This window comes from Papaver somniferum, chromosome 6 (genome assembly GCF_003573695.1).
Source record: "Papaver somniferum cultivar HN1 chromosome 6, ASM357369v1, whole genome shotgun sequence".
Classification (NCBI taxonomy): Eukaryota; Viridiplantae; Streptophyta; class Magnoliopsida; order Ranunculales; family Papaveraceae; genus Papaver; species Papaver somniferum.
This window is the reverse complement of record NC_039363.1, coordinates 56470102-56483813: the sequence shown is the minus strand read 5'-3', so window position 1 is coordinate 56483813 and position 13712 is coordinate 56470102. Positions and strand designations below refer to the sequence as shown.

At 34.8% G+C, this 13712-nt stretch overlaps 1 protein-coding gene across 1 annotated transcript; it reads right to left on the bottom strand.

The window, feature by feature from the left end:
* Positions 1-10331: 10331 nt before the first annotated feature.
* LOC113287635 (riboflavin synthase-like) lies at positions 10332-12701 on the bottom strand. The gene is made up of 2 exons (XM_026536429.1): positions 11527-12701; positions 10332-10719 (listed from the first exon to the last, which is right to left on the bottom strand). Exon 1 carries the CDS (start codon positions 12392-12394, stop codon positions 11543-11545), a length of 852 nt encoding a protein of 283 aa, XP_026392214.1. The 5' UTR covers positions 12395-12701; the 3' UTR covers positions 10332-10719; positions 11527-11542.
* Between the last annotated feature and the right edge of the window lie 1011 nt (positions 12702-13712).

Genomic DNA, 13712 nt, shown 5'->3' with positions numbered 1-13712 from the left:
ATACAGATTTCCTAATCGAAATATTGGGTGTGGTTTTTTCTACAACACATCTTTGTCTAGCACATTGCTACCACCTTCTTGCATTCTCCAACTAATACCATTATATATATCATAAATAAACATGTTTATATATCTTGGAAGAATTGCTCCATGTGCAGACAGGAAACTCCCAATTTCTATGGTAGATGTTAAAAAGGGGAGGGAATCAAGTACACTATAAACGTTTTTGTTCGGCAACCTGTATGGAGAAAATCTAATAAAATTTCAAGTAAACCAAGTTAATGATCCTTGATAACATGTATGTAGAGTTTATATCTGTATCTCTTCTCAATCATAAAGTCTAGACTAAAGAGTCTGTGAACCCGATTGTTAAAAAGAGTACTTGGATGATATCAAAAACCAATATCCAAGATCAATTTAGTTGTATCCAAATAATGAAATTGGAATTCTCTCAATTATGAAACTTGTTATCTATCTTCCAAGATAGGAATTCTACAAGAATGAATCTCGTAATCGATCACAATTAATATGGACTTATCTACTAAAATTGAGTACGTACTACTTGTGTTATTCTTATTATGAAGATAAACAGTATAATACAGAAAACAAAAACATACAATACACCAGAATTTTTATTAACGAGGAAACCGCAACTGCAGAAAACCCTTGGACCTCTTCCATATTTGAACACTGAACCGTATTAATCCGATGCAGACACTGTCCTACTATCAGACTTAGGACTAAAATGTATTTGAGACTGAATTCACCCTCCAAGCAATTCAAACACAGTGGTGCTCCTTACGTATCTTAAACCTCGCAAGCCTCTATGCAATTGATTTGCTTAGATGACGTCCTTTACAACCTAAGAGTTGCTTCAGCCTAAGTGAAGACTTTTGGTACCAATGTGGCTCTAACAGATAATCCTATTTGGTTTCTCTTTAGATCGAATAAGTCAAGGCTTAAAAATATGTTTGCAATAGACAAGCTAGCAAACCTCACAAACCCGGAATATTTACACTCGGTTAGCTGAGAAACCTGGATTCTTAACCATCTCTCAAGAACAATCGTAAATTAATTAATTAAGAATAGTTTTCGAACATCTATCTTGAGAAATCACAAAGTCCGAGACAAAGAGAACTTTGTGATTTCTATCTATCTCGTTCCTGAAAGAGATTACTAAAACCTCGATAAAATAAAGAATAAGATCGGGATACACAAACTATCAAGGTAAAGATAGTCGTACATGGATTCGTGAATCCCTAAGTGAAGTCTTTCAGTCGTGGACCTAAGAAATGTCAGGGATTGAATTTCCCGGTTGAATAAGTCTCTTTATTATTGCGTTAATTTAAACACTTAAGATTTGAATCATGATGAACATACAGAAGGTGTTTTAGTGATCATATATATCTTAGTAGTATTTATGAGATTCATAGCAATGTTAAACATATTTATAAAAATAGTATTTGAGCATCTGCCAATACGTACTGGGACTGTTAGTGAAACCGTTTCTGACCTATTAGCCAGTTCGTTAATTCAGGGCGCTGCGGTTCGTGAACTGTTCAACTATTCCCGAGCTCATATGTCGACGATTTGTGAACTGTTCAACTATTCCCGAACTCAGATGTCGACGGTTTGTGAATTGTTCAACTATTCCCGAACTCAGATGTCGACAGTTTGTGAACTGGGTTTGTGAACCGTTGGCTATTTCATAATTTCAGATCACGATAGTTCATGAACTAGTTTCGTGAACTGTCCCATTCAGAACTCTATGGTTCACGAACTAGGTTCGTGAACCCATCTATATTTCGGAACTTCAAATATCCATGGTTAGCAAGATGGTTCCCTAACCTACCCTGAGTCCAGATTTCAGTAATTCTGATACACTCTTTTTTAAAGTTGAAACATTTTCATTTTCCATAGATACAAAATATCATTGTTTGGAAAATTTTAAATGATCCATATGACAGAAAAATAGTTTTTGAACTAGGATTTCTAAGGACCAATGAACAAATATTTCTTAAATCATATTTTGAGATGTTTAACAAGACAAGCTTGACTCGAAATTTCTTGTTTGCAATATTAAATCTATTAGAAGCCATACGACATAGTCTCATAAAGATATAATGGTAATGCATGTGAGTAAATAGAATGATTCGGTCTTCGCATACCTCTTTGTTGATGAAGTTCTCCAAATATTTTCGTCGATCTTCATTCTTCGAGGGTTATTCAGTGATGTCTGATATTGAATTACCAACTTTTATACCTAGTTCGAAACTTGAGTTTAGTAGACTAAATATCAAGATATAGTCTTGTACATCTGAAAACAAGCTTGAGATAACTTCTGAGCTCGACCGAGCATTGCTCTAACAGATGTCACCTTTCCTAAGAAATGTGTTAGAGACTGCTCGGTCGAACTCGCAAGCGTTGCTATCTCAAGCTTGTTTGTCAATGTTAGTAATCAAAACTATAAGTCTTGACTTCTAGTCTACTTATAGTAATGTCTCGGACTAGGATAGATTATGTAGTTGAGCATTAGACTTCACAACGTTCATCAATTGAAGACGAAGAACTACTAGAGAGAGCTTGTGGAACTTCATCAACAAAAGGTATGTGGAGACTAAGACTCATTTATCACTTGGAAAGTCTATTTCTACTCTATCTCCTATAATGAGGCAAAAGTCGTATTACTATATAGTATTCAATTATGCACATTTGAGATTTCGAGCTCAGTTTAACTCGCTTACATATTTCTCGAAATATGTGTTGGTAAGCTTTCACTTCAACCAAGTTCATCTTATATTCTTAATGGAAGTCAAAAGATGATCATGCGAAAATCACCGAGTAACATCTTACATGGTTTGTGTGATACAATGATTTGGTGTAGACTTGGAATGTTTCGTTATGATTATTTCAATAACTTGAAAATTGCTTCGATGCTAATATTTCGTGAAAACAGCTGTTGTCATCCTCTAAGAAAGTTTTAATGATTGAAATAGAGTTTAGAACAATTAACCATCATTAGATGATAAACATAGTACGCGTTCTTGCATGTATGTGATCCATGACCGGAACTATAGTATGCATACCCGTATGCATACCTGTTAGTTGTGAAATTCCGAGTACCTAAATACACGTACCTGTACGCGTACTGGCGAAGGGTTTGGGTCCGGAAATTTCTGCTATGTTTGGAAGTATGCGTACCCGTTTGCATACTGGCGAACCCAAACTCAGACCGGCTACTTCAGTATGCGTACCCGTTTGCATACTTGAGTTGTTAAAGTTCTAAAATCGGTTTGTTCATGAACTAATACATTTATATAATAAGGAATGCATTCTTTGCAAATCATGGCTATAATGTTCATGAATTGATTCAAGTGAATCAAACCGATTTTGCTTCAATTGTGTTCTTGTATACTTCTATGAGAATATAGCAATTGAACAACTCTATAACTAGTTTCATTTGAGTCATTTGAACTGGTTGTGGTTAAGATGAATAAGGTTGATATGAAAGTGTTCAAATAGCTAACCTCGGTTAACTACTGTTGATCCAACCTAGTGTAAACGTTTAGGTACAATTACTCAAACCTAAATGAAGGTACATTTCATTTGTGTATAACAAGCTAAGTTTGATCTAACGGTTGAAAGATATTAGCTTGAGTCTAATCAGGTTTTTATCTAACGGTGAATATTGAATGCTTTGTTACAAGGTAACTTAGATTGTAAACCATGATTTGAAAACTATATAAGGGAGAACTCGAGCAACTGGGAAACCTAATCCCCACACCTTATATGTGATACTAGTTGCGACTAGAGTCGATTCTCCTTTAATCTTAGATTTTTTACGAAACTATGTAGGTTAACGACTTAAAGACTTCATTGGGATTGTGAAGCCAGACCATTTTCTGTGTTGTTGCATGTTCTGATCTTACTTCAACTATCATGATTGAGTATTATCTTTGCTAAGATTTACTTGAGATTTATCTTCGATGGGTAAGATTAAAAGTAATCACAAACATCTTCGTATAATAGTTTGTGATTCCACATAATCTTGCTTCGGTTCCATATGATTAAGATTATTGTGAGATGATTGATAATACTAGGCTGTTCTTCGGGAACATAAGTCCGGTTTATCAATTGGTTCTTGTGAACCTTGATTTATAAAAAGACGGAACAAAACTCATAGGTATTTTTGTGGGAGACAGATTTATCTATTCCAATAGACTTTTCTGTGTGAGACAGATTTGTTTATCAAGTCTTCGACTTTTGGTCGTAGCAACTCTTGGTTGTGGATGAGATTACCTAAGGGAATCAAGTGCGTAGAATCCTGCTAGGGTTCAGAGACGTAAGGAGCAAAACTGTACCTTGATCAGTGTGATACCGTCCAAGTTATTTCTCTTATTCAATCGGGCTCGCAAATTCCTATTTGTTTGATTGCATACTGAATTGAGAAATTGAGATATAACTCTTTGATATACTTTTCTATAGATTGAGTCTGACTGTCTAGTTGATTCTCTTGAAAGTGTATTGGAGTTTGTCTATTCAGATTGCCGAATGAAATATTATGTGTGGTTGTTAGACCCCCGCTTTTTCAAAATGTATAAAATTTTTTTTTTTTTTTTGTCATAATTTACTAATTAACATAAATGAGAAACTCTAGTTATAACGTTATATAACTAGAAATAACCCGTACTGTAATGGCGCGACATGAGTGGGAATAATTTTTGGTTATAATGATTTTAATAATTATCACATACTATGAGGCTTAATTCGACCATGCGAGCTTGTAGCCATGAAAATCTTAATCCAGATAATTATAAATTCGGTTAAACTTAGTAATAGTTTAATAATTCCTCACAATAATCGTTAGACTTAAAATAACAGTTTTGATAAAAAAAATCCTCGTTAATCGTTTTCTTCCCTTAAATAGTAAAAAAAAATTGATCCCGAAGATTGGTAGTCGGTGATACTGCTTTGTATTGCATTCAGACCATTATGATGAATCTTCATCTGATGAGCAGTAAATGTAATTATATCCTCTCAGAAATTCTTCCTCGATTGACGGCGCACTATAATCCTGTGTTCGTTATCCATATGCTCGGGTGATTCCGTTCCAATATGATCTTACGTCCTTTCCATTGCATGTTTTCGATGCATCCTCAAATCCATTCTCTCATTCTCTTCCTGAATCATCAATAATTCCACATAAAGATGATGCATAAAGCATGGATTTTCCTTCGTCTTCCTCCTCAAAGGAATATCGATATTCTCTCTTCGACACTGTTGCCTCAATTCCTCACGATATTCTTCAGCAACCTCGATAAGTTGCATTGTCCCTTTGTCAACTTTAGACTAAACCATCCAAACGGGTGCTCCGATATAAATTCTGGCAGGAGAACCATTCGCTTTATCTCATCTTATCTCGGTTCAAGGACGTCATCCCTGTGATGAATTTAAGGACAAAACGCCTCATTTTAAATTTTTTTCTCGTTTGTATAAAGGAGCTTAAATGTATGATGTATAACAGACGGAGAATCAAATATGGTGACGAAAATTCCTGGTGGAATTGAAGTAGAATTAGTTGACTAATCGAATTTTGAAACCGTAATTTATTGAAGACTTCATTTTGATGGAGAAAATGTCTCAGAAATGCAATTGATAACTACCAAGATATACTGCTTAATTATCCCGTATGTCGTCACTCCTTACAGTGTGTAATAATGCAATAATATGTCTTTGGTATGATTTTTTGATCAAGTGCCTGTTATTGAGGTGGTTTCATGATCTCTACTCTACTGTTATCGATTATTCTTAATCGGCAGCTATATTTTCACCTAGGTTATTTGTTTTTTAGTACTTATATTTTGATCAATGTTAATATCTGGTCTGACATTTGTCCAACTTAGTGTCTGGTACCTGGAATTCACGTTGACTCGCCTTGACTCTGTTGAGTTAAATCTTTAGTTAGTTAATTACGTAACTGCTAAAATATCATGTTACATGTACTTTAGTAACAATGAGTAACCAAGTCCTTAACTTATTATACCGAGTCACACCCGTCCAAACTGAGTCACATCGGTCCAAACTAGCGGGCTTATATTGTTTTTCAAGAACTCTATCTCTTTATCTCTATAGTTATTTGTCTCTGCTACCAACTCTCTACTCTCTTTTTTCTCCACCGTAAAATTTTCTTTCTTATTTTGAAACCCATCGCATAAACGTATCAAGCAATTGCATCGAATGATAAGATCACCATTGTTGCAGAAATATGGAATTTAAGGTTTGATTTTGGAGGTTTTGATGAGATAAGAAGCCAAACATAGGTTATATAATTATTGTTGCAAAGATGATTAAGGTTCAGTTATGGCACAATTTGTGTTCATTTATAATTTTGATTTATAATTTTGATTCTTCTTTAGGTTTCAATTTGTGTTCATTAATCTACTTTTGGGTTTCAGAAGGGTACAATGAATCTTATCATTCTTTATTTTTGTTTCCCACTTTCAAGAGAAGAGAATGTTGAATCGTTTTCATGTATTGAATCATGATGACCAACTATTGATGATGACCTGTTTATTAATATTTTTGTACGATTTTGTTAATGTTTCGCTTAATATTCCCAAATTAGGTGTCTGCTGAATCTTGTTGTTGTTATTCGTGAATTGGGTTTGTTAGGTTATACTCAATTTCCCCAAATTGTATTGAATATTCATTATTAGCTGCAATTAGAGAGTTTATTTAATTTTTCCTCATTTATGATTTTTTGAAACCAGGGTCTTAGTAGATGTTTTTAATGATGAAAAATATCGGACTGGTGGCTGTCTTCAAAGTTTGGTGTTGATGTCCATCGGTTAACGATTTCAGTAGTTTCAATCTAAGTGGTAATGGTGATGATGATTAATCATGTTTATAACCACAAATTTTCCATTTTTTTTCCCCTCTCTAGTTGTGGCTGGTGTAAAGAGGTCTGCATTGAAAGAAGTTGAGTTGAATCTTGTGACATTTTTGGGTTCTTTGCATTCAAATTGAACAGTTCTACTAGAGTTTCAATTTTGGGGAGAACATCAATTAGGCTTCTCCAATTAAATTGCTAACAGCCTGTTAACAGTGTTGACTAAATAGATATTATTTAGTTTTTTTTAATAATTAGTAAACATAAATCAAGACTTAACGGGTCAATGCGGGTCAACGTTATTTCCAAGTATCAAATCCTAAATTGGACAATTGTTAAATCAAAGACAAAATATAAGTACCAAAAACCAAATAACTCATTTCACCCATCATTTTTATGCCACTCTGAACGTTTTCCATAATCGCTATTTGTAACCACTTCCGGATGCAACACTGATATAAGACCCTTACTGTGAGACGACGTAAGAGATAACAGAGCTTAACTATCACCCGGAACGATTGTATTCTCTACCCCTTCTTTCGTTTGATCATTATATGACTGCAAAGTATCAATGAATGGGCAAACAAGCGGTAGAACGATATTCTTATTTGAACAGCAAAGACCTTTCGATTCACGATAAAAAATCTTCCCTGAACAACTCATGATCTATATTTTTAGCGTGCAGCGACTAACCAAACCAAACTAAACATAATTTAGAATCACATTTTCTCGACACCACCTCCATGATCTTTATATCAGAGTTTATGTTTATCCTCATGCATCCACACTCATAATGAAATGATATATATTCATGTTTACTGTGGGAGAATGTAAGTGATCAAGTACTTGGGTCACTGCATGTATCTAAATATTTCCAGATATTCGTCTTCATCTTTTCCCCCACCTTTCTTATTTCTGCATAATATCATTCACATCGCACCGAAAGGAAAGGAAGAATTCCAAAAACATCAGGACGAAAAATAGTCTTAACATACTGATGGAGAGTGATGAATAGGACCATGGGTGGTGCGTGCATCCTACTGGAAAGGTTGAGGAAGAAACGATAATCAATAGCTCGCATTACACATGTATACAAAAAGCATATGAACCTTTCCCTAATCAAATAAAGGATTTTTTTTTTATTACTCTCGATTAATGGTAGACATGTTTAACTGTACGTAAAGAGTATATTTTACTTTAATGCACAGAGATGAGAGGTCTCGTTCATATTAGAATTTTTTTTTAATTATATGAAGCTGATAACCAACAACCCACGTATATCCCCGGGCCTGTATTCCAAAAGTACATACACCACTTGCGAATCGAGCAAAAGGATTTGTTCGAGTACTTGCACTAATACGTGCAACTTTACGTATATCACGTCTACAACCTTAATATATGAACATGAGGGATCCCATTGGATATTGGTCATCATGGTCTTTGTTACTCTTATTAGTAAGTATACCCATACATAATGTATGCACGTACATGTACGCTCGGATGGACTAATTAAGGGTTAATTATTTGCCCCGAAACCAATTGAAGTTTACTTACAGACCCATGCAATTTTGATCATGTTCCTAATAACAAATTAATATTGAGATTATTCTCACATTAAGGGATTCGACATTAATTAAAAGTAATTAATAAACCATCAAAAGAATTTTTTGTAATTCGAGGATTCTATAAGTTTTATTATTAATTACAAGCCAAGTTTTTTGGGAGCAAACAAAATACGACTTTGACTCTGTAATTTAATTTAATGAACATGTCGGTATTGTTCACTTTTCGAGATAAATGAGTTTCCACCATTTAGATTTTAGGGTTCTTAGTGTTTTTGGTGAAGTAAAGGAGAAAAGACAGAACTAAATTAATTAGGGTTCTTAGTCTTTTTTTAATTTTATGTTTTTTCGGGAAAATAATAACTTCACGAAACAAAGCCCTAGCCCTTTTAATCTCATACACGTTAAATTGTAAATAGTTGATCCAGGTTGGATTTTAGCAACTTTGGGAAAACTCGTTAATTGGATTAAACGATGGTGAAAGAAGAAAAAAATCCTAAAGATGCACCCGAGAAATTAACCCGTTGTCATATTCACAATTCTTAACAGAGTATATAATACTGATTAGTTACACGCAAAAGATTTACACAAATTTCACTATACAAGTGTTAGTGTGTTGTATATGATTGACTTTGCTATTTTATCTGTAGATGAAGATGAATCTTTAAAGTTCGTATTGGTTATAAGGATTCTTACGTTCTAGATATTCCAATGTTTTTCAAAAAAAAAATGTAAAAAAAAAAAATCAAACTAATTAGAAAAAGAAGAAGAAAAGGAATCACCATCAATGTTAGTATCTTTCTGATTTTAATAAAATGATAACTAAAAATGTATGACTAAATTTGCATACAATGGAAATTATATACCGGTGGATAAAAAAAAATAATAATAAGCTAAAAAATCGATGGTTAGATGTCCATTGGACGAAGAAAAACTAACTTTCAGATTTTGATGAGGATCGAACTGATGACCTTTTCTGTGTTTTCAGAAGAAGAAAAACTCAGTGTTCGAGTTAAATAATAATAAACTAAAAATCGAATGGCCATTGGACCAAAAAATAAAGGCCAGACCTTTCCCTTACGAAGGGAACGCACTACCACTATGCTACAGAAGCAAGTTTGATGGCTTGGTAAGCATACATTAAATATATACTTATTACAGAAAAAGGGAGTTCGGTCCTGAACCACAAACTCTAATCATTTTTGCCTTTGAAATCTTTTATGAGCTACAACGTTTGCACGCGATACCTTTGGGTTCACTTGTCTTGCACCTAGGCCATTACATAAAATTTTAATTTTGGCCATGAATAAGCAAGACCTAACGGCAGGCCATTCATATAAGATGTTGTCAATAGAGGGCTGTAAACGAAACGTGCCTCATCGTATTATCATTCAAAAAAGAAAATCTTCCAGACAATCCTTTGTTTACACCGATGTAGTCAATAACGGATGTCGGCGACCCTCGAAATAGATTTCCCGTTATGAAGCTTTAGTGAGGCCATCATATATGAAGCTTTAGTAGGCCATCATATATATATATATGTAAGATGCTTGGATATACTGGTTATGAACTCACAAGGTTCTTTAAGACGTGTTAAACCTAGAGAGGGGTTCATTGCCAGGTTAAAACTGTTGAAGCAAGCTCTTGCTAGAGAAGAGGAACAGTTGAAGAATGTAGAGTTCAACGAGAAGATTCAAACATGTACACTCATACGCTCAATCATGTAGTACGAACATCAATCCAAAGAAAAAAAAAGCCTCCTCCAGCATGGACAAAGCTCATCGTCCACAAGGCAAGCAACGCATACTCACACTGAAGCCATGCAATTGTCTGAGACACTATGAAACATAACCTTGGAAATATAATGAAGTACAGTTTGAAGAAACAAAGTTGAGTAGGAGTATTAAGTAGTCAGTTTACGCACTAATTTAGGTTCCTTGCTGTTTTGACAATTAAAATAATATTCAATGAGAAGAACTACCATTAAAAAGCAGGATTCCTGATTCATCCCTATCAAGTCATACTTGTACTTGAACCTTAAAGTTCTGGGACATTTTTAATCCAATCAAAGGAAATTGTTCAGACCTGGTTCTTCCACACATGGACCATCAGAAGCCTACAACTTAAAAATAAATAAAACCTTCCTTTGATGTATTGCTCTTCTCTACTCTTTAAAACTTTATTGACCATATTTTGCTTCACAGAAAATGCTCATCAGACTTGCCACGGACACCTTCCCACAGTCTATCATACAGAATTGAATTTCCTCTGCAACCCAATAACATGGCGGTAAGTACCAATAAGTAAGCAGTCAATCATTTCCACGGCAACCCAGCAATGTAGCAGTAACTGGTCAATCATTGCTGTGTGAAGCAAACTATTACTAATTAGCCCATATTACTAACTGCCGCATTTGGTTTCTCCGTAAGAACCACCACACAGGAACACAACCACACTATATTGTTTCTGATTTTCTGTTATCCACTGTTTCATTAATTTCTAATCTTACAAGTATCAGTGTTGATTGAATTGCTAGTGAAAGGTTAAAAAGTTCAGACATAAAAATCAATCATAGTCCTAGACATCCACTCTATGTTTAGAAGCATAAAAAGTTTAGATGATTTTTCTAATACTTTGATTGATCACTCTATGTTTAGAAGCATACAAAAGGCTCCATGTGATGTTTGAGATCATTAAAATGAGAAGAACGTCTTCGTGTTAGTGCTACTTAATATATACTTAATATATCGTGCCACTCAACTCTCTATTCAAGCAATTTGACATTCTCTAATTGTGAATTGTGATGGACATTCTTATCCATAGTGAATTCACTTATAAATAGTTTTTCTGTTTCTGATCAGACATCAACAACTTAACTATTCTGAACTGCTGAAAAGAGTATAACCAAACAAAACCAATCTAAGAAGCCACAAAAACATGAAAAAAGAACTTATTCATCATTATTCTAAACTTGAAATGAACAAAATTAGAACAGAAAAAATAGCATAACTATAAATGAAAGAAAACTGAGAAACATGATCAAGAGAACTTGGAGAGGAGGGTAAAACCAAGTACCATTTCGCGCATAGGATTATTTGGGTGTAATGTTGCTAGTGAAGCCACTTTGAAGAAGCCTCTCAACATACTTTCCAAGAATATCAACCTCCAAATTAACTTTTTGCCCAACCTTCTTTAAAGGAATAACAACATTTTGCTGAGTATAATCAACCAACATGAAATTAAAACATTCTTCATCATCGAAAACCTTACAAACGGTCAAACTAGTTCCATCCACAGCAATAAACCCTTTAGGTACAATAAATTTCAATACTTCCGGTGGTGTTTTCACTTTCACCCACAATGAATCACCTTCAAATTCTAATGATACAATCTCGCCAGTACCATCCACATGCCCTTGAACAAAATGACCACCCATTCGAGTACTCGGCAGTAAAGCTCTTTCTAAGTTAACAGGGGAACCCGGTACGAGCTCGATCAGTGAAGTTTTTCTTAGGGTTTCTGGTGCTAATCCAACTGAAAAATCGGATTCTTTTTTATCAAATTCAGTGACCGTAAGACAAGTACCGTTAACTGAGATACTATCACCAAGTTTAACATCTTCAAGAATAACATTTCCAGAGATTTTCATCTCATATCCACCATCTTCAGCATAGCCTAATTTTTTAATTTCACCCATTTCTTCAACGATTCCAGTGAAAAGATTTTTAACAGGATTGTAATTAGGGTAAGGAAGAGACTGAGTTGAGGGTTTCTGAAAACTGTTAGCATTGTAAAAAAGATTATGTACTGGATTTCTGGAGCTGAGATTGAAATTCACTTGGGTTTTTGAGGGAATTCTTTGTTGATTGGTAACGAAGGCTTTTGGAGGTGAAGATTTTAGGATTCTTGATGAGATTGCAGTGAAATGATTAGAGAGTGCCATGATAGGAGGTATTAAGAAAACTGAAACCCTAGAATCTGAGTTCAGAGCAGAGAGTGAAATTCAAGGACCACCTACCAGCTTAAAAAATACTTAAAATCTTGGTTTGACTTTCCCTTGGTAAGAAAAATACTCTGTCTTTATGGTGGTACAGATTGTTGCAGGATTTCGTTTCCGATTAATTTTATTTTAAATTACCGGCAAAATATTCTTCCCTCTTTGATTTTCCGTCTGGTTAATTGTGACAGATCTTTTGGAAAGCTATCGTATGATTGAAACAAATGGTACAGCAGTATAAATCGTGTGTCAGTCATTAGAGGAATTTGACATAAATTTTGAACCCACAAGATACCGAGCTTAAACATGTGGGGCTTCAAGGTGTTCCACACGACTTTTGCTGGAATGCTGCTTATGTTGCAATGGACAACCCCTCCCACCAAACAAGAGGAAATGGGTGTTGAGATGCTAGCCAATCGCTGAGGAGTCTAATTTGTGGTACCCAGTAACAGAGTAACCTTGTATTAATGGAAATTCAAGGTTACATTGGGTTTAAAATGGAAAATTAGAGAATACAATGTATCAAGAACATGCCATACAAGTGCAATACCAAAAAATCCGACATGAAAAAGAGAAGGATTAACGGAACATGCCGAATACAAGCATGAATAAGAACCGATTAAATCAGTGGAAAGATGGTTTTTCTCGGAATCAAATCCCAACCATTTTGTGTGTTTTTCTTCTTCATAAAGAAATGCTCCTAAAGTTGGAGTGATTTGCTCAAATCTCTTAAAACTTGTGATGTAAATTCCGTCGTCAAAAATATCATTAATGAAGATTTCGTCGTCGTATAACATAAGGATGAAGATTCCTGTGTAGATTCCGTCGCCGGAGACAAAAATGATGAAGATCTCGTCGTTCGAATGCATCTCAAGTGATTTTAACACCCATAGTAACCAAGAACGACCATTAAAGTCGAGAAAAACCTCTCTAGTAGAGAAGAAAAACCACCATAAATGTGCACAAATCTTATCAAATGATAAGTGATAAACATAAATAAACCTAGCTAAATCAAAGACCTAGTGAAAAGCAAATAAAAGAGGTGAAAATCCCGCTCAGATCCGGCCCAAAACGGACCAGATCTGAGCAGGTTATTTTTTCCGGTGAGCCTTTTTTTTTCTTCTGTTGAGGGGGTGAGAGAGGTGAGAGGTAGTTCATATTAGATATAATAATATAAAGCTAGCTTCTGATATTTGGTCTAGAGACAGGATTAGGGGCTCTGAGGATCGGCGATAAAACCGAGTCAACTCAGCTCTCAATTCTC

What these genes read in the sequence shown, in the direction of transcription:
- LOC113287635 (XM_026536429.1), bottom strand. Translation starts at nt 12,394, where the DNA reads ATGGCACTCTCTAATCATTTCACTGCAATCTCATCAAGAATCCTAAAA.